The 26359-nt window shown below is 36.0% G+C and overlaps 1 protein-coding gene and 1 non-coding gene across 6 annotated transcripts in view; both read right to left on the minus strand.

The window, feature by feature from the left end:
• Nucleotides 1-6000: 6000 nt before the first annotated feature.
• The window catches only part of LOC139690135 (ubiquitin carboxyl-terminal hydrolase 36-like), a 47026-nt gene continuing 26667 nt past the window's right edge, over nucleotides 6001-26359 (minus strand). For 2 of the 5 annotated variants that reach the window (XM_071587388.1, XM_071587397.1), the window contains exons 13-16: nucleotides 20244-20467; nucleotides 19974-20120; nucleotides 19365-19889; nucleotides 11793-12064 (exon numbers count right to left, since the gene is read on the minus strand). In XM_071587388.1, the coding sequence (XP_071443489.1) occupies nucleotides 11979-12064; nucleotides 19365-19889; nucleotides 19974-20120; nucleotides 20244-20467 (982 nt within the window). In that variant the 3' untranslated portion in view covers nucleotides 11793-11978. Of the gene's footprint in view, nucleotides 7660-11792; nucleotides 12065-19364; nucleotides 19890-19973; nucleotides 20121-20243; nucleotides 20468-26359 lie in introns of those variants that run through there. The other 3 variants (XR_011701453.1, XM_071587419.1, XM_071587409.1) reach the window with 3 other exon arrangements.
• On the minus strand, nucleotides 20954-21060 carry LOC139697592 (U6 spliceosomal RNA). Its single transcript, XR_011702796.1, has one exon. It is a non-coding gene; the product is annotated as a U6 spliceosomal RNA (small nuclear RNA).

Genomic DNA, 26359 nt, shown 5'->3' on the forward strand with positions numbered 1-26359 from the left:
TCTGTTGAGTAATTCTAAATTAGTGGGGGCAGGCAGTCAAATGAATTGGTGAACAGTATTCTAAACTTAGGAGGAAAAAACCAAAAACGCTATTCTAAGGGTAAGAAGATCACCAACATCAGTGTGGCGATTAAGTAGGCTGACTACTGCCATCGCTTTTCCGACAATCCTTTGAACGTTCGTTCTGTATTCCTCTAAAAATTATACCTTTGCAGACATGAATTGAAATAGCACAAACATTTCATGCGTGAACATCAATAACAGTGATATTGGTCTCTTAAATATTTCATAACTGTAGATTTACTGTTTGGATTACGTATGTAACTCGGACTCTAGCAAGCGATCCAAAGTAATCTTAAGTCAATAATTTAGGCATATGGGCGACCAAGACTTTTTCACAATTCTTTCAAAATCGCTGATTACCCTTATACAGCTCTTCAAGAGCGTTTTGAGGTTTTTAGTTTTCGAAGAAGAAGAAGAGACCTCTTTGATATTCACCATAAACGGCTCTCGCTCTAAATAGCAAACTCAAGGCTTGAAAATTATGGAAGTGTCACTCTATTCTTCACACCCATGAAATTGATATTGCTTTAGTCAATTCACACTTCAGATCAGATTCTAATTCAATTCAGAACTCTCTGTAAGGGCATACTTTATTTTGTCTTGGAACTTCTGCTGTAATGTTCCTTTAAAAAGTCTTTCCAATAATGACTTTGCCAATCGTGCAATTTCATTCTTACTTGACAAGTCAAAAAATTCATTATGGTCTTCGTTATGGCTAATTGGATCTCTTCTATGGACAAAAATCGGGTTCCTTTCACAGCTGCTTTAATGCAAGGGAGCAAAAAGAAGTCTGCTGGGGCGACATCAGGGCTAAAGGGGGGCAGGGCATCATTGGCACCTGGTATTTGGCCAGGAGCTCGTGGTGCTTGTGGATCTTAGCGCATTGTGGTAAGGCACATTGTCATGATGGATTTGCCAGGTAGTGGAGATGTCTTTTCTTGTCCTAATAACCTTTTTTCTGAGTCTTTCTAGCACATCCACAAAGCAGGCAGCCTTACCTGTCTGTCCTTGAGGAACAAACTCCTTTACAGTCGAAAAAACATAAAGCATTAAGTCGAGCATTACTTTCACTTTCAATTTGCTCATTCTTGCCGTTTTGGGCTTGGGGTACTCGTTGGTGTGCCACTCATAGCTTTCGTGTTTTGTTTCTGGGCCATGTTCAAAAACCCAGGTTTCATCACCAGTGATGACGTTGTCCAAATAATCAGGTTCATTTTCAATACGTCGCAAAAGTTCATTTGCAATTTCCACTTGGTTGGTATTTCGTGACACGGTCAGGGGTTACAATAACTGACGTCCTGCTGCTTCCACAGCTTGGAGAGCACCAAGACTGGTTTTGCGGCAAAGCTTAGCGTCCCCCCACCAACTCCGAGTGGTTTGATCCCACTCCGACCAATAGGAGCGGCGCGGAAAATTCAATTGCATTACTTTTGGAACGCACCTTGTACTTTGTGAGAGAGAGATCTGTTTCTACATTTAACCAATTAAAATTCTATTTCCTTTAAAAGCATTCTGTTTTTCTAAATTACTGAACAGGAACTTTGCTTGTGATTCCTTCACTTGTGAGAGCATTAACTTCTCAGTTACTCAAGGCTTTAACCGCCAATCTTACAGGTTGTATACAGCTCAACATACCTCTCAATATTTCATAATATTCTTCTTTCCATAAGTGACTGAGTTTCAACTCTTGTAAAATAGTCTTAATCGGATTTATGATCTTCATAAATCTCTCCCATCATTTTCTCCAGTGTTTCACATTCCAAAATAACTTTAGTTCTCTCTTTTCACTCCTGGTTATTTATTGCTCCACAAAATAATATTTTCCTGGAGAATATTTGAGCATATTCACAATTCTTCACACGCTACTAATTTCCGAAGATAGGTCATCTCGCAAGTCATAATGATCAGCTTAGGTCACACCAAATAACTCAGAACCACTGTATTCAACTTTCTCATATTGAGAACCTGTATTTAATTCACTATCACTGCTATGAGTCACTGACACTTTGCCTTTCAACTTTTTAACATAAAAAAACTTTTGTTGCAGCCTACTATGCATCGCATGGTTATGCAGAACTGTTAGGTTGTCGGTGATAGTTTTTTTGATTTTTTCCATAACAGCTGCACCGTTACTTGTAATTGCAACCGCATCATTTTCACGTTTTAATTGAAATTGAGTGATTTTGGTACGAATTTCGCGGCAACCCGTGTCATGTCCAAATCATTGGTAAAAATTGAATGGTACGAGCCAATCGATTTGTTTAGGTCTTCAACATCTTCTCTAACAGTGATTTGACGATTGCCCAATACTATTTTCTTCACTTCATCAACGTTTTTGTCCGTTGTTGACGTGCTCGGGCATCCGGCGTGCTCTTCGTCGTTCACTTCTTCTCGGCCCTCTGAGAACATTATGCCCCACCGATAAACGTTGCTTCGGTCCAATGTAGCTTCTCCATATGCCACAGCCAACATTCAGAATGTGTCCGCTCACTTAATTTCGTTTTTAACCCAAAATTTGATAGATTATCTGATCCACTATTTCTTAATCTCATTACAAGGTTTTCAATTGCAGAATTATTGAACCCAAAGGATAGCATTTCCTACGTTTTCAAAATAAAATCCCAAGAATAGCAATTATGGTCTAATGCAACAATTAGATTAGACAACAATTTAAAATTGTGAGCCTTCATAATTATAGATTTACCATTTAAAACATTATATAGATTAATTGAACAATATTTCACTATTTAGATAAATATTTAATAAACAGAAGCATTGGAAGCCTATAATGCTAAGATAATTTCAAGAAGGCCCGATTGAATAAATTGAATGAATTTATTACAGAAGATGGGAGTACATTGAAGTGATCATTATTACACATAGATATGGGGACATATTAAGCTAATCATCTTAAATAAACATATAGATGGAAATATAGGAGACTTATCTACATCCAGCACATTTCTCTGACTGCTGAGGTGCATGTAGCTGATGGAGTCAGAATGGGCAGTGCTAGGCAGGGGTTGGACATGTATGCTGTTTATCACCTGTTTTTTCAATATATATACACAGGTAATGGTGGGAGAGGAATGAGTAAGGATGGGGCACAAGTGAAAATTAGTGGGAAATTCATTAAACTACTTAGAATTAGGGGCAGAACAAGCTTTGGCTTGCCAGTCAAAAAAGAGGTTAAAATTAACACATTATGAAACCAGCAATCATTGTGAGATCCATGATTACCAATAGATCTAAAAAAAATCACATTAATTCATGGATAATGACAATGCACAAATGAAGATCCAAGATCACACCAAAGGTTCCTCATGTTCATTTCAAGAGAGACAAATCTTGTATGATCTTTATCACCATTATGGCCAAGATTGCTTTAGGCAAAAATTGTTCACATTTAAAAGCAACGAAAGGTATTTAGCCTATGCAATACCATGAAGCACTCCTTCCTAAAGATTTTAGGTACTCTACTTACCATTTTTTACACATTTTTGCATGCATTAGAATGCTATAAAAAAAACCCAACCCTAGGCCTGGTCTGCTTTCTTAATTTCAAGTTACCAAGTTTCTGTTCTAAAGAGACTACCTTATTAGACACCACAAGGTGGTGTATACCATTATGACACACGAAGAGCAGCTAAAAAAATTATCAATACATGCATACAGAAATATGGAAAACCTTATCATTTCAGAGTATTTATCGATTCGGTAACTTGAAGTCATGTAACAGTTACAAATTTCTTATAGATAAATAATAATTATTATTATTACGAGGTAATTACCAGTTAAGGTACGTTTTTGAATGGACACAACTAAAAAATAAATATTTTGTGACTCCTAAAAAAAAACAATCCAGCAACCTTGTCTGTATCAGGTCCCTCTTAATCTGAGTACTTCCTCCCTTCATCCCGTCCAACCTCCCTATTCTGTTCCTGACCTTTCCCCGTTTGCCTAACATTCTCCCCTCAGCTACAGTTTTCAGCATCCCATTGCCAGTAAATACGCCCTTCATCCATTTTTCCTGCCTACATAGGATTTCTCCCAACAAACCCCTCCCTTTGCCCACCATACCAAGTACTTCAGTTGTTTCCTTCTCTGTCCATTTCACCTTCTCCATTCTTCTCCACACCCACATTTCTAAAACCTCCAGTCTACGTCTATCCTCCTGCTTCAATGACCATGTTTCCGCGCCGTACATAGCTACGCTCCATATCAAAGTTGTCGAGTCTTTTCTTAATATACTTACTCGGTCCCAGTCATCAACTGCCTTCTTCTTGTGAAAGCCTCTTAGCCTAGCGCAATTCTTCTCATTTCTTCAATAATACTCAGCTCTATACCATCCTCAATGATTTTTTCTACAGCCTGCTGGTACACCTTCCTTGTCAATCCATTTAATGCTTCTACATTCCATTTTCTAACCCGCCGCCACTGCCTTATCTTTTTGAAACGGAGGCTACATTTCAAAACAACTAAATTGTGGTCTGAGTCCGCATCCACCCCCGGGAAGGTGTGCGAATTTATCACACTGTTCCTGAACCTATATCTAACCAAAATATAATCTAGCTGGTCTAGCTGAGTCACCTGGTATTTTCCATGCATACCTGCGCCTTTTGTGGTGTCTTAACCAATTGTTGGTGATGACTAACCCCTGTCTCCTGCAGAACTCAACTGCTTTCCCCCACGGTCATTCCTCGTGCCTAAACCGTAGTCCCCCACCTCATCACCATCACTCCCTTTGCCTACTGTCGCATTCCAATCCCCCATCACTATCAAATGTATCCCTGCAGGGACACACGTGATTATGTCCTCTAACTGATCGTATATCCTATCGACCTCTTCTTCCTTATGGTTGCTCGGTGGCATGTATACCTGCATAATAACCAAGTTCGTCGGCTCTGCTTTTATCTTTGCTAGTAATATTCTATCCATTAACTGTTCTATGTTGACTACGCTTCTTCCTACCTCTTCATTTAATTCTATGGCAACCCCTCGTTGGCTCTCTTCCCTGCCGCTGTATATTATTCTACAATTATCACTCCAGTAATCCCTGCTATCCTTCCATGTCACCTCGCACAGACCTAAAATATCTATTTTCCCTTTTTCATCTCTCGCTTAATATTCTCCAATTTCCCTGCCCTCATCAATGTCCTAATATTCCACATTCCTATTCTAACTAATTTGGTCTTCTTCTCCTGCATCTTCTGTCCTACTACTTCCGGTTTTCCTTTGCAAGGGTTTCGTGGGATGACGACCGCGGAAGCCTTGCCTCCCTCGCTGCCGGGCACAACACACGGCCGATTGGGCCGAGCCGCGTAGTTGCCAGGACTCAAACTCTCTGTAGTGAGAATCATATTTATCTTGGGAATGATAATTGAGGTGGTTTCCCGTTGCCTTCCTCTATAGTGTTTTTAACGTGACACCATCACTCAATGGCCGCCCCACTGGGGTAAGACGCCTTTTCAGCTGCCTCACTGAGGAACAGACGCTGCGTGGACTACTTTTCGTCACGCTACAAACCTTCAACCTATCTCGCATGGGTGACCTTACCCAGAGCAATTATCATTACTCCTGCCAGCACAGCTCTAGGGGACATCGGAATGCACAAGCTCTTCCACCACGTCAAGGTTGCAGTCAGGGGAGGGACATAAATAATATTAGAGCCATTTTTGATTTCTTTGGCTGAAATGAAAATTATGAGTCTTCTTTCCATAAAATATGCGACTATCAATTATTCAAAGATCTGGTGCTATCCTGGCATGCCTGCTGAATAAATTCCTCACAGACCTTCAACATGTGGTTATGAAACTGCTTATCTATCATCACTAATAGATTAATATTTTAGGCACATACCTAGCTGAAGCTCTTGATGATGGGTCACAGTTAAGTTAATTCATCAAAACCAATTCATTCTTTCAAAGATTAATTTATTCGATATTGTGAATTGTTTTTTTCCATCTACACATTTCCTCATACAACTGGGTTTTTACAACATTACCCAGGGGCATACACAATTGCAATATTAATAACAGCCAATGTCTCAACTAGCCATTGGTTCAGTATTTTCAAGTGAACAAAAATTCAAACATCATCATTATTTGTGTTTGCAACAATACCAATGGAAAAGTTTAAAGATTTAATCAAAATACTTCATAGAAGTCAATTGAGTGGCAAATGTCTTCTCAATTTTAAAAAAGACCACTTTTAGGCAGCTAATTACACAAAATAAATAAAGCACCAAGGAATGTTTTAACTTTGAGCAAAATAATGCTCATGAAATCAAACCATAAATACCAAAAACACACCAGATGCTAATTATAACCAAATATAAGCTACTGTTATCAACAGAGGTTCAATAAAAACATATCTCACGTTTTGCAACTAATTTCACTGGGTCAACAAATTTATGGAGCATTCATGAAATATTGCCTAATACAAAAGCCCTGAGGTCTCCATAGGGACCAATGATTTCTTTATATCCTTACCTTCTCAATTAGCCATTTCTGCCCTCAACATAAACATCTCAAAAATGCCATATTGTGTCATATCAGGTGAAAACTACACATACCCAAAATTTTTGAAAATGTCATAGTGTACTGGTTGTGAAGCATATTCTTTTACACGGCTACAACCAGACAAAGTCACATTTTTTTGGGCTACCGCTAAATTGTCATACCCAGACATTCCCACAACTTTTCTTCAAAGTTGATCACATCAAAAAGGATATTCATATCTTGTTATGCTGAAAGTATAACACCTCTTCGATTACAAAGTGCATAGGATTAATTTTCTTGTGGTATAAGACTCCTTAGTGGACTTAAAACAGAAGAAAGAGAGAAAGCAAGATCTATGAAGAACTTACATAAAAATTGGGAAATCCCCTATGAAAATGGTGCTTTTCAGGATGAATCCTGGCATTGATAGTGACTGGAGAAAATGTCTACAAAGATTAACAAATCTAGCAAACCTCCATTCAGTTTAACTTAGTCAAAATTAACCCATAAATGAAAATAAAATGAATACAAATTTTGAAAGCAATCAACAATTGCAATCAAAGGTTATTGTTCATTTGTCACACAAATGAGCACAACAATGTCAATTATTATTATATTCAGTCAATACATCCGTTTGTGGCTCTCTTGGCAAAAGTAATTGGGGGAAACAACAACTTCCAACATAATTTGAAAATTTAGAATTAAGGTTTCCAGCTAAATAGCTGGCCTTTGATTTTCATCAGCAATGGGAACCCCAATCTCAATAAATTAAAGAATAGGACAGATGTTAGAAGAAATTTTAGAAAAATTAAATAATACTAATGCCTTTACAATTTCCTCAAACTGCAATTTGAGAAAACCCATAATCCACCAAGTAAGACGAAACACACATACTATATTTTTATCATTCATATATTAAGTTTATTCCATAACTTAATGTTGATTCACTGCAAACAGTGTCCATGGTATTCTTACACATCAGTCTTTATATGGGCAAGTACATAGTTATTTCAGCTTGGATTGGATATCAAACTTCTCGCGTCAGATCTACCCAAGACTGGGACAGGGGATGCACCTGAACTTCTTGGTACTTTGCCTGTAAGTGTAAAAGCCATACAAGACATAAGTAATGACATAAAAGCCACATGGGAGCAAAAATGCAAATGCAAAGGTACATGGGAGCAAAAGTACAATAGAACTAAGAAATTTCTGAGGGATAATACATCTTCAAAACCTTCATGGTAGCATTTGTAAAATAGAATGAGAATTTTTAAAAATGCTGACATAATATTATGGAATTTCTAATTTTAACAAAGAATACAAGCTTTAAATATTTGAGGAATTTCTTAATTAAAATGCAAACTTCTTCACTAACTGGTGCTCAGTTAGTGAAGCAATGAAACTAATACAATGGTGGCCACTCGCTTTATGAATTTTCATTTCTGACTTTCCCAATTAACAATATCCTTTTTTCCAAATTTTTCAACCCAGTGTTCAGAATATGATTAAGAATTATTTTATAAACCAGGAAACACACAATTATACATGCACTTTTATACATGATTTCTAGACAATCTCATCACTTGACCTCACATAACTTCAATATTCACCGCTATCATTATCAAGTTAGCCCCAATATAATTTCAGTTTTCAGTAGCGTCTGAACATGTGATGGCCTTTCATGAACATATCTCACAACTAAAAGGAATATCACTTTGTCTGGAATTCCTGATTTTTATATTAAACTTCTTAAAAAGAATAAGCTCTTTTGCCACTTTCCTGATTTTCTTAGCCGAGTGGCCACTCTGTAATTAAATGTTTTAAGTATACAGCAACATCAATTGGTGTACTTATCATTATTACTTCAAAATATGACAATACATAGAGAAATCCAGAATATCAAGCAATATTATGCAAAATTATACAGTAAAGTCAACCTACCTTGGCTTTCTCACACAAAATGTGAATGAACATGCATGGATGTGCATTATTAAGAGTACATATAGAAATATAAGCACGTACATAACATACAAGAATACATGCTTGCTTGCACTTAATAAAGCAATGGCATGATTAATCATTAAAAATAAGGAATACAAACCGAACAACCACAATGCATACCATTACACAGTATAAGAGGTGCAAGTAAATAATCGAGCCTAAACCTTCATTATGTTATCATTCGTATCAGTCACTGCATAATTTATTAATTATTCTAAAGCACGTTATATAGACATTCTCTTAATACCTAAGAAACAAGAAAGACCACAATAGAAGCTCTCACAAAATCAAAGTTGTGAACTGCATCAATGTCAATTTCATTGTTTGATCCTTTAAATCCACAATAGTGAGAAACACAGTTTTATAGCCCACTTTTCCTCACCATCACTAACTGACATTACCTATAATAAAAGACATTTTACACAAAAAATCAAAAGAGTTTACCAACCAGCGAGTATTGCAACAAACAACCAGAGATCTTATCATGCAATTAATGAAAATGGCCACCACAGTAAAAATTATTTTGCAGACGAAATACCTACAGTTCAGCCAGACTTGGGGAGTAACATGCAAGTAAGCTGACAATTTAAATTTTTGGGCAAATTTTAACTGTTCCTCTGATTATCAAAAACTAAGTTGTGGACCCATATGCTGCTTTTGCCTATTCTTAACTGTATCTACATATTTATTTTGTACATTGAATTGTTTCTCTACTTAAAATTTGCCTAAGTCATAAAAAGAATTGGAATCAAGGGCATTCATTGTTCATAACTGCGAAGGATAATACAGAACTCTCCATTAGCATATTCTCCTTTCTAGCTTCCACTAAAGTATTATTTTAATGCTTGAATTATTTCTGATGGTGGAATTTTCGAGCCTCCAATCAAGGTAACAATATAAACATGTTATCATTCCTATTCCAGGAGTAAATAACTTCTATATTTATGAATGCATCCCTTGAAAATTTCCAGTCATGAATCATAGGCCTGTAATAAACAAGGTTAATTGGTGAATGGGCTATTTCTATGGGTGAAATGAACTCATAGTTCCCACTATGCTCAAATCCTACTTCTCAACACGGCCAATAACCTCCGCTGAATCACTAGGATTTCAATCTTCAAAATCTAAGTATATATTTTTATCTAAATAGTATCCTATATAGCCTTAATTAGATATCCTGCCTTCATGGTAGAAGCATCTATTACTGTCATGCATACATATCTTGCGAGTACTAACTTAATAATAATAATAATAATAATAATAGGCACCTTAGTACTTTTCCCTCAAATTATAATTTAAAACATGCAAATGAGAAAGGCACACAGATTAGGCAGATGCAGAGAAAGAGAAGAGAAAAGACTTAGACACACATATATTATAATATTGTATAAAAAGTTTTTTGGACATGAGCAATAAATATTATTAGTATCATTTTTAAGTCCACACAGCTTTACAAAGAGGGGATAGCCAGCCAGCACTCTTCAATTTCCCTGCTCTCCCTGAATTGATCTTATTGAAGCTCTCTAGTTATGGGCCAATGCCGTACATGCAGAGAATTTTAAAAGCCACCTATTATAAAAGCCATACTGGTATCAAACAAAGACAAAATAGGAATAATGGTACAAAGCAGGGTTTATGAGCTCAGCTGCAATGACTGCAGTGCCATACACACAGGGAGGATGTTTAGTATCACGTTAAAAGAACAATGAGCTGGTCTCATCAACAACAAATACACTTCCAAATTTATAAATTGCTTCCTTGAAAACAAACAACTAATTTAACACCCAAAATCTAAATGCGGAAGTAAATGAACCAAGGTTTGACACATTTAAAGAGCCTTAGATATTATGCTGCTTGGAATCCACGAAGTGTCATATGTTAAACAAATTGTTGTACTCTACCCAATCTCCCATCTATACTTCCCAAATTCCAACATTTGTCCGCACTTAAAATGCACCATGCAGTTTCCCAGGCCAGATGAGCACTCCTCACTCATGCATGTAATCCTCTACCCTCCCCAACTCCTTCATTCCAATCCTTTTTCACCTGCCCTCTCCTAGATTGCCCTTCCTATCCCTTTTACCCCCCTTCTAGTTGGACATGCACGCGTAGCGCAGTTTGGCAATAGAAGTTGTACCGCTGGAGTATGGTTAGGGAAATAATCAGGATGAGATGGGAAGAGGTATCATTCTTACTGAAAAGGGGACCCAGGCTCAGCAACTAATGACAGGTGCTGGTACTTGACAGTGGTTGATACATAGCTTAACTATCTCCAATTAGAAGAAGTGTTTTTATAAATTAAAACACTAACACTCTAACAGCTGCACATGGTGTAGGATAGAAAATGCTAAATAATAATTTCTAAAAGTTTTTCTCATTGAATTGAAATAAATATCTCAAAATTAATTATTCACTTGATATTACTTTTTATTTTGAATTCTAAAACCATTTATGAACACAGTAACCAACCTAAAGAAAGGTTTGATGAGAGGGTAGACTTCTCCCAATACTAAACCCAAGGTATGTCAAACATCCATGCATCAAGGTGGAAGAGGGGAATGCAGTTCCTTCCCCTGTACCACATGCATTTTCCCAGTATGATCTGGTATCCGAAAAACCACACATCTTGTATGAAGATTAGGATGCCCTAAGATGTCACCTTTAATGCAATGCAAGCCCTCTGGTTATCAACCCAGGGGACAACTACCTAATGGACCACTCCTGCACATACTCTTACTTTATTAGCTGCTTTATTATTTTAATGCCACAGGCAGAGTAGATCAATTTTGTTATAGCTGCAGTTCAGATTCAAAATAAGAGAAACATCTTTAAATAAGTATAATTCAAGTTATGCATTTAATTGTTTTTAAGCATGATAAATGTAATTATGATATCAATAGATACATTTCTATTATTGGTAATCTACAGGTTAGCATACTTTTTGCATGGACACAGACTTAACATTGCTACATTTCTTAGCTTTGTCCAACAAGACATTCTGAAACCCCACAGTTCAGACTAGTACAATTAACTATACTTCAATGAAGCTTATAGTGATGAATAATTTAGGTTGCCCTTAGTTACTACTTATGTTAGTCCAACTATGCATGAAGAAACTTAAGTTTTTGAGCTTAATATGAATTGCATAGCATTTTTTATTTTTCTTCTTTCTTTTTATGCTTCTCTTTCTAGGTAGTTTTATATTAATTCAAATTTAGCTTGACACAATTTAAAATCGAAAATATTTTGGGATTAACATAACTTAATGGATTAAAAAAATTAACTTCCCCAAGTCTGGATAGTGATTGGAAATACACCACTGTGGCTTTCAGAAACATGAAATTCTCCCACCTAATTTACCTAGTATTAATTACTTCGTAGCCAATGATTTCAGTCCAAAAAGATCTGGATTCTTTATTTTTGCCTCACGCCATGTGTTAATTCCTTCCATCTTTGTTCCAAATCCCACTCCTTATATGACAGTAGCGTTCTACTTGGATCTGAAAAAAATTACTTGATAAAGTTAAATACACACATCATAACTCACAAAGAAGTTGAACAACAAAAGGTATAGCACAGAACCATCAACTTTAATATACTGGACTCCCATATAATCTGGGAAAGTTCATTCTACAAAATCCATAATTTGACAAACTTCTTCAGTATTTGGTATGATAGCAGAAGCATCCATACATGTTATCACCTTCAGAAGACCTCCTCACAAAGTCAATAAGGTCATAAGGGTATTTAAAATAATGCTTTAATTAAAGGTTGAAAAGGTAAGTCTATGAATTATGCCATTGAACATGGGAGCTATATAGTTCATATCCAGGTTCTACTTCTCAAGCTGCATTGGTCTGAGCTTTCTAGTCCAATTTCATGTATGTATCATTCTGATGAATTGAAAGCTAGGTCATTTATAATCACCACTTTACTTAAGCTTAAGCAAAACTGACTTGGTAAGAATGCAATTAGTCCTCTTATCACCCTTATAGTATAGCCTTATAAAAGGAAATCAACTACACAAGAGAATTTTCTTTTGAATAGAATATGCACTTTTATTAATTATCTGATTTTAGAAAGATACCAAACTCGAAAGAAAGAAATTTCTCTAATTAAGTTTAAATAAATGAAAATTGTGCAAATAAGAAATTAAAACCTTAGAAACAATACAATCATGGGTTGATTAATACGTGATAGTGACATTAATAAGTTATCTCCACCAATGCCATGGAGTAACATAATTAACAAAATGATTTTAAAAAATTATAAAAATTCTGTGGGCAAAGATAACACATTTTGAGTCAATGCATTTTATAAACCTTAAATAGATCGTCGAACCATGTCTATGACCATATCCAACAATAACTTATTTTGCACTGTCTCCTGATTAGATAAAAATAATGAAAGGCAAGCTAAAAAAACCTAGCTGTAAATGCAATTCAAGGTTAATTCACAGTTTTACAGTTGGGTGGTCAGCTATTGAATGATGGATGACACTAGATTTTTTCCTGAACCTCAAAGATAAAACTTCGTTTTTAAAGGCTTATTGCAACCATTATCACTACCTTGTTTCCTTGCAGAGGCCCTATGGGCACTTTCAAATTTACATGCACAAACATTTAAGCATTTTTATGTGTATCATAGACATTCATGGCTAGGTAATGAATTAGGAATAGATATTTTCTTGACAATTAACTGTTAAAAAGCAGAATAACACAAGAATATGAAATGCCTTCTACTAATTAGGAAGTGTTCTACACCTACTTGATATTACTGGAGAATATCAGTAGGAACGTAGTATTAGGGAAAAATAATTCCTATAGGTCAAGTATTTATCTACATGGCATTTTGACCTAAATAAGTACTTAACAATTGCAACTCAGTTGCATTACAGCAGTAGGCAGGTCGTTGTTTCATAATGTCACACTAGGTTAAACCAATTAACTACACAAATACTCCTTCCAGGTACAAAATTATGGTGCACATGGGGGGTCAACAATTTTCAACAACCCTACTCCTTTGTTTTTCCCCACCAAAAAAGTAGTCTTTTCCCTATTTTTCCTCCTGCAATTTGATTAAATACCTCAAGTGTATCATCCTGCATCACTGCATGTGCCAACAGTCCTGCAAGAGCTACCCTAATTAGGTTTTGGTTTTAATCAGGGACTGCCCAAGCTCTACCAAGAAGGTCTATTCATCATTTTTTCCAAAATTTCACTGAGAAAAGTGGAAGTCTTTCAAGGGAGTCAAGTACAAGAGTTAACTTCCCATATGGCGACTCCTAGTCTTCAGAAAGGATTACATTGCCTTCATCATGGGCACCCTACAGCTAAATCCTCCATTATTTCAACCTCATCAAGGGAAGGCAGAGCACGGCTTGGTCTCAAAGCTCGAGTTAAAATTCATATTCTAGTAAATGAAGTGCAGATGTTCAAGAAAGACTATCAATTTTCAAAAGAGATGAATCATGAAAGTAATAACTCAATACAAGAAGTCATTGGCTTTCTGCTGACAATCCACAGTAACATTTTTTTATACTACCTTGATCAAAAAGTTCCCGGAATAACCACCGTGTGGCGCTCCCATCGTTCCGATTTGAGTTCTGTTTTTTTTGTTAAATTGGTACATCTGTTGTTGATATTCCCTTTAAATCTTAGTGTCATAACTTGACATTTGCAAAAGTTACGTAGCCAAGAGTACATCTATCTCTGTGTGTGTTGGCGATTTTTTACAATTTCAGAAATGGATTTAAATTTGCAACAACGAACTTGTATTAAATTTTGCGTAAAAAACGGATTTAGTGGCGCACGGACGTTGGAAATGTTGGAAAAGTGTTTCGGCAACGATTCTCTAAAAAAAACGGTCGTTTACCAGTGGCACGAGCGGTTCAGAAGTGGTCGTGAGTCAATCGAAGATGATGAACGCAGTGGCAGACCATCGACATCGAAAGTCGGTGAAAAAATTGATAAAGTAAAAGAAATGTTGGTCAATAACCGCAAATTAACCATCAGAGAAATAGCGGAGGACTTGAACATTGCCTATGGATCCGCCCAAGACATTGTGGTTAATGATTTGGGTTTCCGTCGTGTAGCAGCAAAGTTGGTGCCAAAAGACCTCAATTTCATGCAAAAAAGAGACCGTGTTGACGTCGCAAAAGACATGATTTGCGAGGCTGAATCCGATCCCACATTCATCAAAAGGATCATTACTGGAGACGAGACGTGGGTTTATGAGTACGACACGCAATCCAGACATCAGGCAAGTGAATGGCGTTCACCAAATGAGCCGAGACCAAAAAAACCACGTCGTTTTCAGTCAAAAAAGAAGGCAATGCTGACGGTTTTCATGGATTACAACGGTGTAGTGCATCATGAATTTTTGCCAGAAGGCCAGACAGTAAACAAAGAGTATTATTTGGGCGTTATGAGACGTTTGCGTGAAGCAATTCGCCGAAAGAGACCAGAAATGTGGGCAGAAAACTCGTGGATTTTGCACCATGATAACGCACCGTCGCACAGTGCTATCATTATTCGTAATTTTTTGACGAAAAATGCAACAAATACCATCCAACAGCCACCGAATTCACCTGATTTGGCTCCCTGTGACTTCTTTCTGTTCAATCGAGTTAAAAAACCATTACGGGGAACGCGTTTTAGGAGCCGAGAGGAAGTAATGGAAAAATCGCAGGAAGCACTGATGGACATACCGAAAACCGAATATAAAAAATGTTTCGAGGATTGGATCAAGCGCTGGCATAAGTGTGTTGCAGTCGATGGGGATTACTTTGAAGGGGACAATATAGATTTAGATGAATAAACTTGTATTTTTAATTTTCTGAATAAATTCCGGGAAATTTTTGATCAAGGTAGTATGATGAGCTTCCAAAATCACATGTCTACTAGAGCATTAAATACAATAAAATTTCTATGCAAAATGCAAGCAAAAAATTTATATCAATCATAGTATGAAGGACAAAATTTCATCTCTCAAAATATAGGAACGATTTCATCATTGCAGTTGATGGCAGCATGCCACGTTCTCATATTTGGTACCAAATAAACTTAGCAGCATAGATGGGCAAATAATCTACCAGATACAAGCAATGGAACAACATTTTCAAGGCAAAACTCAAGCCAGTGATGTCGCCGTGCAACAAAGGAAATAACTGTGTACAGGGATCAGGAAACCAGCATTACAGCCCTGTCTCAACCGCGGTCAAACTAAGTCCTATGAGGGGGGACAGTGATTGAGAAACAAGTTGTGCTCACCTTCTTCAAGGCTTAAGAATGGGTGGAACAAAAATGGATAAATTTCCAGGTTGAATTAGAATGCCCAGATTTTTTCTGAATTTCATGGAATTCCTGGATGAGATGGCATCCCGTAAAATACAATGCAAATTAGTCTTAAAACAAAAAGGCACATCATCATCTTCACCAGCAGCCCTTGATTATCTCCCAGACAAACAATTGGCCCTTTTCCTGATTTTGAAATGGATCGAGTACTTCCACTTATTTCCAAATTTTCCTAACTGAATGACAACCACACAGCATTATAGATGAAGGAAGCAGGAGCTGTTGAAATTTTACTGATTATTGCAAGAAATCTGATTATTGCAAGAAATGAAAGCAGTCAAAATGCTCATAACGGATATTATACATGGGTTGTTCAATAAGTCCTTACAAAGAAATAGAACACAAATATTATGAGTAGACTTTTTGTTTCAACATAATCTCCTTTCAGCTTGATTCACTTTTCCCAGTACTCTTAAACTTTTTTAAGCCATCCAAAAAGTTGAATTTTGGATGGTCCTCAAAAGCATCTTTGTTGGTGAGTACAACCTCATTCGACATGAATCGTCATCCAACATGTACGTTTATCAATTTTGGAAGTTAAAACAAGGAGGGCCAAATCTGTTGAATACAGAGTGGATGTTGTAATAATTTAACTTTAATTCCATAATTTTTGCCAACACAACCGCCCATGTGAGCACCTGTGCATTGTCTTAACAGTACAGAAATTTATTCTTTGGCAAATGAAGTTTTTCCTCAATATCTTTGCTCAACCGGCGCAATTACGAGAGATAATATTCTCCATTTATTGTTCACCCTTTTTGAAAGTAAACATGCAGATTATATGATTTTTAGTGCATCCCAAAGTACCATGACCACCACCTTGTCAACCGATCTCACCTTCTTTGCCCTAATCGAGCCAGATCAGCTTTAAAAACCCACTGTTTCATCTGTACCTTTGTCTCTGTGTAGTGTCTCTATGTCTTGTTTACAGTTATGTATCTACACAGAAAATTGTCAGGATTGCAACAGAAAGCACAAAATCACCCTCCAAATCGACCACAAAATTGCTTTTATTTACCACTGAGAGCAAAAAGGTCACTCATTTTGCCAAGATATTATTTTTTCACCCCCAATTTTTCGTGCAAATCTGAAAACACTATACTACCTTGTGATGTACCAGTGGCCTCCACCATTTGGCCAACTTAGATTCGTCACTCACTCAAAACCACATCATGGATTTCATAAGTCATTTGGGAGGAAATCACTTCCACTGGATGTCCCAAACGATTCTAATCATTTGTGGATGTATGGCTGTGATTTAACATTTACCCAATATTAAGAATAGCAACTACAGAGGCAGATGTGCCATGAACATCATCCATCTCAACTATCATCTCTTTAGGTGTTAACCATTTAAATAGATTTATTTTATCACGGAACAAAATTTATTTTTATTATTTTAAATAAACAAAACTTTGTTGGTTAAATTGACAATGAAAATTAAATGATGTCATAAATACACCTGAAACTTTAACAGCAGTCTGATGAGAGATGAGGCATACAAAAATCAAACCTTTTCCAATATTACAGACACTATCTCTTGGATCTTCGAAGGAATTATTGATCGACCCATGTAAAATTGCAGCTTCTTCTGACTTTTTCAATCAGCCTGTTCAAATAGCTTAAAATGGATCAGCCAGCCTCTAAGTTAGGAGAAAAGATTCCACTAGACATTATAATAATCACTATTTGGATTTTCTAGGGCAATGGTCACCAATCTTTTGATCCTTAAGAGTCAACAAGCATGAAGATAAATATTTTTTTCAAGCAAATTTACGTTAATTTTCATTCAGAAACTAAATGCATAATATTACATGCGCGCACAATGCATATGTTGTACAACAATATGCTGTGATTTATGCTATACTGATGCAAATTTGCATCTATGTGTAACAGTGTCATTTGAAAACTGAACACCCACTTGGTTGTAAACATTATACCCTAACCTCTCGATTATCTGTGAGCAAATTATTCATTTTGCGGATCATCTGTGTTACTAACAGCACCTCAAAATTTTAATATAATTACAATCATAAAGATAATTACATCTACTTTTTAAATTACACAAGTTTGAAATATCTCTGCTTCCTTTAAAGTTTTTAATTTCACATTTGAAAATCAGAAGTTGTCAGGAGTACATTATGCTTTAATGTAAACATTTTTGTACAATTCATAATTTTCCAGTGTCCTTTTTCTTGCATTTGTCAACCCTGATAATTCCATATTCTCCTTTATGGCAACCAAACACATGGTGTTCCTATCAAACAAATAAGCCATTATCTATCTACAATACACTATTTTCATTAGAATCATATGATGAATATGAATCTGAATTAGCAATTCTTTTTTAAAATTTGTTTTTCACCAATCATTTGTTTTTTCTGGCTACATGATTGGCTCAGTTTTCTGAGGAAAATTCATTCTGCTATACACTTAGCAATAGTTCTGTGCTCTAGTAAATCTATAATTCCACCCTATACTGTTCTATATAAAATGGCTGAAAAAATGGAAAGAATACACTTTACATTTCTAAAAAAACTCAAACTGGTCACACAAAATGAGAAAGGAGTTTCCGTGCACATCAGTTTATATCACGAGCATATTTTCGGCATATTTTGTTTATCAATGTTTTTCAATTTTCCTCTGATTTTCTTAGCACAGATAATTGAGAGTTTACTGCAGTTAGCCTAATTAGGACTATGCATTGCCGGCCACCCTACATGTCTAATTACATCATTTTTACATCCAAATAGGAATATTCTTATAATTTTGAGAATATTTTAATGCAATTTCTATTTCATGTTTAAAATGGAAGACTTCTACTATAAGGTTTCAGTGCACTGAATTTGATCCCGACAGTTGTGGGGCTAACCATTTGGATTGATTGATCAATTTTTTATTAGTTTATTGATTGTCTCATATTGATCCCAATATAGGAATTATGGTTTTATAGTAGTTAACCCCTAACAAGGCTAGTAGTAAATTTATAAAAGTATTGCTGCATTACATTTTTATATAGGACTATTTCAAAACAAGATGTAATTAGACACCGAGCAAGTCATTGGCCAATATTATTCAGATACCATATTCATAATAAAGGACTTAAGAAAAATTATACATAATTACAGGGCCTCTTTTCAATCCATATGCAGGTCTGGGTCATTTACTCAGAAGTCTATTGCCAGGCAAAACATTCATAAAAGATTTTCAATGGGCTTTCTTCAACTTATGCCTAATTTCTAGTAGGCTCACTTAAACCCATTATCATATTAACATGAAAACATTTATAGGATCCCTTGTAAATTCATTCCAGGTCCATCTCAACAAGAGCATACAAAAGGATGATTATGAAGATGACCTAAATAATAACAAAGGTTCAGTATGAATAAATTTTGTTTTAGCTGTTTTACACAGCCCAAGCCTTTCAACAAAGCAACTCACTTACCCCATATGGATTTTATAGACAATGAAGATGATGATGACTGCTTTCCCAAACTCTTCACTTCAAAATCTTGATTGAGCTGCTGAGTTTCTGCCTTTACCTCAATTTGGTCTATATCAGAATCAAAACTTTCACTGTGCCTTCTAGCAATTTGACATTCATTGTCCCAATCATTTTTGTGTAAATTCAGACCTGTGTTTAAACTACCATCTGACTCATAGTCATCAAGGTTTAACCATTGTGAGAGATCTTCCATTTTTTTAACTTTAATAGCCTTCTCAGCCTTTTCCTTAGATTTTATTTCAAAACTTGCTCTGCACTTCATCTTTGAGCTTGAAAATAGGCTCCTCACCTTTGGCTTATGTTTTTTACCACCACTTATCCTGGACGAAACATTCCTTCGTTTTTCATATCTAGGAGTACCAGCAGATGAAAAATCAGCAATAAAGCAATCATCCTTACAAGCATCAAAATCACTTTCACTCAACCATTTATTAACCTTAACCACATTCCTATCTTCAGCAGCGGCTGAAACATAAGGAATTTGTGATTAGTCGGTCTTTTTTCCACCTAGTAAGCAGTATGTATGAGACTAACTAAATTTTCATATACCATCCAGATATGAAACAATCCCTATTGAACTGTGCTTCTGAGCAAAGTTCTTCCCCAAATTACCCCTAAGGCTCTCACTGCAGCACCTTTTATGCACACATCTTAGGCTTTTTGGATCGGCAACACCTACATACCGCTGGGCAATATCTGAAATTTACACCCATACACACAAGTTTACTCTCTCAACATGCAAGCCAAGCATTAGGCATGCCAAACCAAGCACTATCATAGCACATGCAACATGCAAAGCACTCATCTGCTTCCCCCTACCTCCTTCACCTGCAGCAACGTTGCTTGTCCCATTTGGCAAACTCTTGAGCTTGCTTGAACTCTCAGTCATTTCTTTCCTCTCCGCATCCTCCATCATACTGCAGCTAGACCTGTCAATAATTTTCAGGATGGACTTGAATGCAGTTGTCCCATTGATAACTGGAGAACAAGAATCCGATGAGCTTGAAGATGTTGAAGAGCAGGGTGACGAAGGTTGAGATGTGCTGCAAAACATATGGAAAGAGTTTTATTTTGACATTACTCTACATATAGCCTGGAATTATAACACAGTGCATTCCTACAAAAAGATGGTAAGGTCCATACAATGATGAGCAGACATTTTTTTCAAGGGCAGATACAATCAAAAATCTTCATTACCAAAACATCACGGAGGATCCATAAAAATCTATTTTATTCACTTCAATGTAAAGCAGACTATAAAAATAGTTATCAACACAAAAGCCGGTTTGAGGGGTGATGGTGAGTTCACCCAATACAAAGCCCTATAGCATGTGGAACACATTTCAATGTACAGGGGCCAGTTTCTTTCCGTGCCGGCTATAGTTATACTCCCAGGAAGTTCTGATGCCTGAAAAATCACACAGCTAGGGTTGGGTTGAGGGTGCCCAGAAGGGCATACCCAGTAATCAAACCCAGGCCCTTGAATCAGTATTCCAATGCTCTTTAACTATACTACCACATTACCAAAAAAAAATGTTGACCGCTACATGATTTTACATGTCATCTTTGCGCAGAGGCCATGCTTATCCTTTCTGTATCATTCAAATTTTAGTTTATGTTCCACCAAAATGAGTACTGACTTTATATATGCACTCATGAGTAACTGAATGGAGCAAAATAATGGGCTAGAGTAAACCAATTTAAGGAACAAAATAGAGATGATGATAATTTATGATGCCCTCATAAATCGTCATCATCTTCACCAGTATTTCAATCCTAAAATTTGTTACCTACAGCCTTTCATTATGCTCCATTCAGTTACTCATAAATATTCACTGTTTCAATTTAATCTCTTTCTTGCACCCACAAATTTTAAACTTTAGCAAATTTTTTATTTTTGCATCTTTTGCCAGAAAATAAATTGAGATTTTCAAATAATAATTATCTAAGAACTATTAAAGAAATATAAACACAAAAAAAAGTTTATTAAATAATGGTTTTCCACACCATTTTCCCTTGGTAATCATCCAGATTCAATCACTATTTTCTATATGTCATTTAAAACATTCTATGGGAGTGTGTTTTGTGAATGAACGTTAATTCACATTGCACATACGTGTTACAATTGAAACTAAGGTCAAGTTGTCGGAAGAATGAAATATAAAAAGTGTGAAACAGATTTCAAATGAGATTGCTAGGTACGTGACTTTTGCTAAGTATTGCAAGTGCCATAACAATCCTGATTGTCAAGCCATGCCAATCGATGACATACACAAGGAGGAGATGGCAGAAATATGAAGAGTTAAGAAATGCAACTGAGCAAGGATGAGTGAGAGTCTGTTCCCACCCTGTAGATAGTAGTCAAGACTATCAATTCTGGACACCATTATTTGAAAATCAGTGAAATAGCAGATCATGTATTTAACCTTCACATGAAGCCTGACATAAACTAATTTGAAATATGAATGATAAATTTAAGAAACATTACAGTTGACAAATTTTCGTTCTTAAATCTAAAAAATTTAGCATTATTCAATAATACTCAATGAGTAAAAAAATATTAAATAACTTAAGGGCAGAATTAAGACTCACTGCTAAACATCTTAAGGCAGCTAGTTAGCAGATAAGCTAGGCGCCAGCTGAATTTGAGAGATAGTATTATGACCATTTCATAACTGTAGAATACAATAATATGGGATATCAAATTTTTTGCAGAAGACTGTTTGAGGGTACATTTCATTCTCTTTTATTTACATTCCACACCACAAAATTTCTTGATTGCTCTTTGCGATATTATAAGCATTTGAGGGCTATGAAAGATTAAGAAATGGCAAAGCAAGAGTATAAAACTTTTCTCAATAAAATTCCTTGATCTTCCATCAAGGGGCTAAACACCAAAGTGACAACACAAATATATCAATAAAATTCCTCTTTCCAGAGAACATTGATATAAAAATTTAGGTTATAAATAGTAGTTTTGTGATAGGTACTTCACCACTTAAACCCTTTCATTGTTGTGCATGTACCTTTTCATTCTCCATGCAGAGCAACATGGATGAACGTTCACTATTTCCCTTTTCCACACCTTTACTCCTTCCCCGTGAAATAAGTGTTTTATTCCCTGTCCATTAGTTAACCCTACTTTTTCCCTACACTTTCTTGAGATAAGAATCTCATTTTCTTGCATAACACTGAGTTTATACTCCCTCATAATAAGTCCATTGTGAACGTATCATTTTTTAGGGTTTTTACCAAGTGATAATAAATACCAGTGGCCCATGCATTTCCTAGAATTTTGAAAATCTAGAACACCTTTCTCTTACACTATTTTCTTACACTTGCAGGAATAGGCTCATGTTCATCTCAAATTGCATCAAATCTGTTTTCCACCCTCATCATGAATAGTGAACGAGTGCTTCTAGCCAGTCTTTCACAAAGATGATGATGAGGATATGTTATTTGCATCCAATCAAGAGTGTTAAACATTTGTGGACAAAATTTTTTTACACTTCAGAAGCAAGTGTAACCAATGAAAAATATTCTGACAACTATCCACTTATTCCCTTCCTAGTCTTCCAGTACTTGGTCAAGCAGCAAGGTATTTACAATGCACATCCTCCATTTTGACTCATCCATCTCTGGTATAAGGAAATAGGGTGACATAATCAAAAATAGTTGTATAAGTATTGTTATTGGTATTCTACTTTTGGAGGTAAGTTTTATTAGGAAACAGCCTAAACCACAATACATTTCTTTTCCTCTCCTAACAAAACCATAGCTGGACATCCAACACTGCAATAAACCCAGAGGGATTTACTGTAGTGTTAAAAAAATCCACATGTCTATCATTCTCCCCTCCATCAGTGAACATCAGTTCAACATCCTATCACCAATCAAAATTCTCTGCATTCATCTTTCCAGCCTTAAATCATGAGTCCTCACTGTACAACATCACACTTCACATCAAAGTTTTGAATAGCTGTTTCATAACACGTTGCAGGTGAATGACGAGAATTGTCATTATTTAGGAGCATCATTTTAAACATTTAATAAACATTACTCACATGTTTGGTGGTAATTTTTCATTTGCCTCTCATTCTTCCATAAGAACAGCCATAACTTAATTGTCAATTTCATCAAGTAGTTTTGAGAGCATGAACTGTACTTAAATCCCAGACCATTTTTCTGTAATGTCACGCAACTTCCTTTTCAACAGCTTGAAACTTATTGAATGAAGAATACAATGTATCTTTCCACTGTACTTTATTCACGTACAACTAGTTTCAACGCTCAAGCGTCATCATCAGGTACAAATTAATCAAGTCGCAGTCCATTTATATATTATTCATGAGGGAGAGGAGGGGTGGGTCCCTCATGAATAATATATAAATGGACTGCGACTTGATTAATTTGTACCTGATGATGACGCTTGAGCGTTGAAACTAGTTGTACATGAATAAAGGACAGTGGAAAGATACATTGTATTCTTCATTTAATAAACATGAATTTCCACAAAGTTGAGCCGGGAACAATTGAAGCTTGAATCTTATTCGTACTTAGTTGAAATATTTAAAGGAATATTCCATAAAATGGCATCACATAGGAAAGAGAGGGCTTTGCGCTAGGGAGAAATTTTGTTAGATCTGCACACCAATGACTTGTCAGATGTGCCCTTAGAATATGACAAAAAAGTGTAAGTGTTTACGATATTGTAGTGAAGGTCAGAAATAGAAAATCCACTCCCCCCTTGATAAGCAAAAGTGACTTCGATAAGAGCACCAATGATGACAATCCTTCACCAGGAATCTCTACTTCAACCATTGGGTCAAATAGAGGGCTCCCTGCCACATAGAAGAGTGAGGCAAAAACAATAAAAAAGGCACAGAGCACATTTTCTCGTAAAGGTAAAGTGCTTCTGGTGATTTAGAATGACAAAAGGGAGGAGAGGATGATTAGTACAATTCACAGTGCTAGGATGGGTAATACACAACTGAAAGATAAGATCACAGGACTGCCAATCAAAAAACCTATCAGCATTTTGAAACACAAGTTCATGAAAGGCGCAGACAGGGAGAATATGTATTTATCATATTACATATTATACAATCATGAGAAAAGCAATGAAATGGTCAAAGAAAGAAGTGCTGTGGCTTATTAATTATACTCTTTTTAATACATTTAGAGTTTGTAAAACACTAAATGAATCAAATAGTATTCAATTCAAATGTTTTCTGCTCCAGACTGCCAAGTGGACAACCAGTGGACAGCATCCAGACGAGACATCTTCGGAGGATAACAGCAATGATAAGCCGACAGTATATTCCTCCAAGGGATTACCCACATCCCCTTGTGAGAGACCTTTGTAAATATCATCTCTTTCCTACTATGGGCAACAGTAAGAAAAAATAGCACACAAGAAGATGCCAAGTATGCACTTAAACAAAATTTGGAAGGAGATGAGGTATGTGTGCTCATCTTGTGCTGTTCCACTCCAAAAAGGAAAATGTTTCAAGAGGTATCACACAAAGAAGACATACTAAAATTGTTTGTGAGTATTACATTCGAAGTTCCATAAAAAATTTTCAATTTTTAAGGAAATTGTGACGATTTTACTGAAGTAATGCACGTTCAAAAACTACACTTAAGAAATCCACCAGAACAGAGGGTTAAAACCCATTTAAATGCCCCAGGGCGAAAAATGTTACCAGCTTTGTGCAGTGTCCCTTACATTAATTCCCACCTTGTGATAACCTCTCTGCCTAATGCAATTCTTCTTTTTAGGTCCCCACTACTTTGACCACTTAGGTGCAAAACACTTTCATGATAGGTATACTGTTCCAACTCCTCTAGTTTATGAACTCCAAATTTAATATTGTAATTACATTTATTCTCATTCCATACCTATTTCACTGACTCCCCAATGTGCTCAACACTTTCAACCCCTTGGCTAACTGGCAAACTAAAGCTTACTTGATCACTAACAAACTTTACTGCGATTATGGATTCTCCACTGACTTTCATTCCTATCTCAAGTTCTTCTCATGCCTCTCTGACCATTTCCTTCATATTTACATTGAAAAGTACATCTATCGCCATGCCCTTATGGGTGATCCTGAGTACCACCACTGAGCTGCACTGAAATTTAACTTCTTGATCTGCAGTCTTTGCATATGGCTGCCTTTCCCTTTTTGTCGGAATGAAAACTAAAACTAATTTCAAGAAATATTAAAGCCAATTTCTTCTCCCATGAAATCTACAAAGTAGTCCACAGACACTTTTCCCCCCATATTTTTCTAAACTAAGTCATTTAGCTTCAATGTTGTTTGTCTACCTCCACGGTCTTATTACAATTCAATTCCCTTAATGCCCTTTCTATCCACCATTGAGTAAGCTTATCATCCAATCTCATTTATGTCATACAGGCATAATCTTTCTACGTTTAAACTTACTGGCAAAATCTTTTCCGTGTCCATTTCTTTTCCATAAAATGAATGTAACATTCTGGGCTACATCACACCTTCCAAAGTATCACATTATAAATTTTCTACTATGCACAAGATAACCAATTAAAATTTACTATTGACAATAAACGACTCAAACATATCCTTTTTCTTATTCATTGAAGTAAAACCAGGAGATTGGATTTCCACATGTAATACAAGCACTTTGGTGTTATGTGCATTAGTGTCCATAGTCATTCAAGGTGATGTATCCCTTGCATTTCTATCATCAACAAACCACAAGTAAAAAAGGGGAGATATCAGAGAGGAGATATAGAGACAATGAGTTCAAAAACTCTTTTTCAAAGCAATAATAAAATTGTTGATAAAAGTAAAGATAGTGATTTTCAGAGTTGTGATTATTCTTATGATATGGGTATTTAGGATAGCAAAGAAATTTCTTGTCAAAATGTAGACAATGGTACACATCTATTG

This window comes from Hetaerina americana, unplaced genomic scaffold, assembly GCF_022747635.1.
Source record: "Hetaerina americana unplaced genomic scaffold, ioHetAmer1.1.p SCAF_1, whole genome shotgun sequence".
NCBI classification, from domain to species: Eukaryota; Metazoa; Arthropoda; class Insecta; order Odonata; family Calopterygidae; genus Hetaerina; species Hetaerina americana.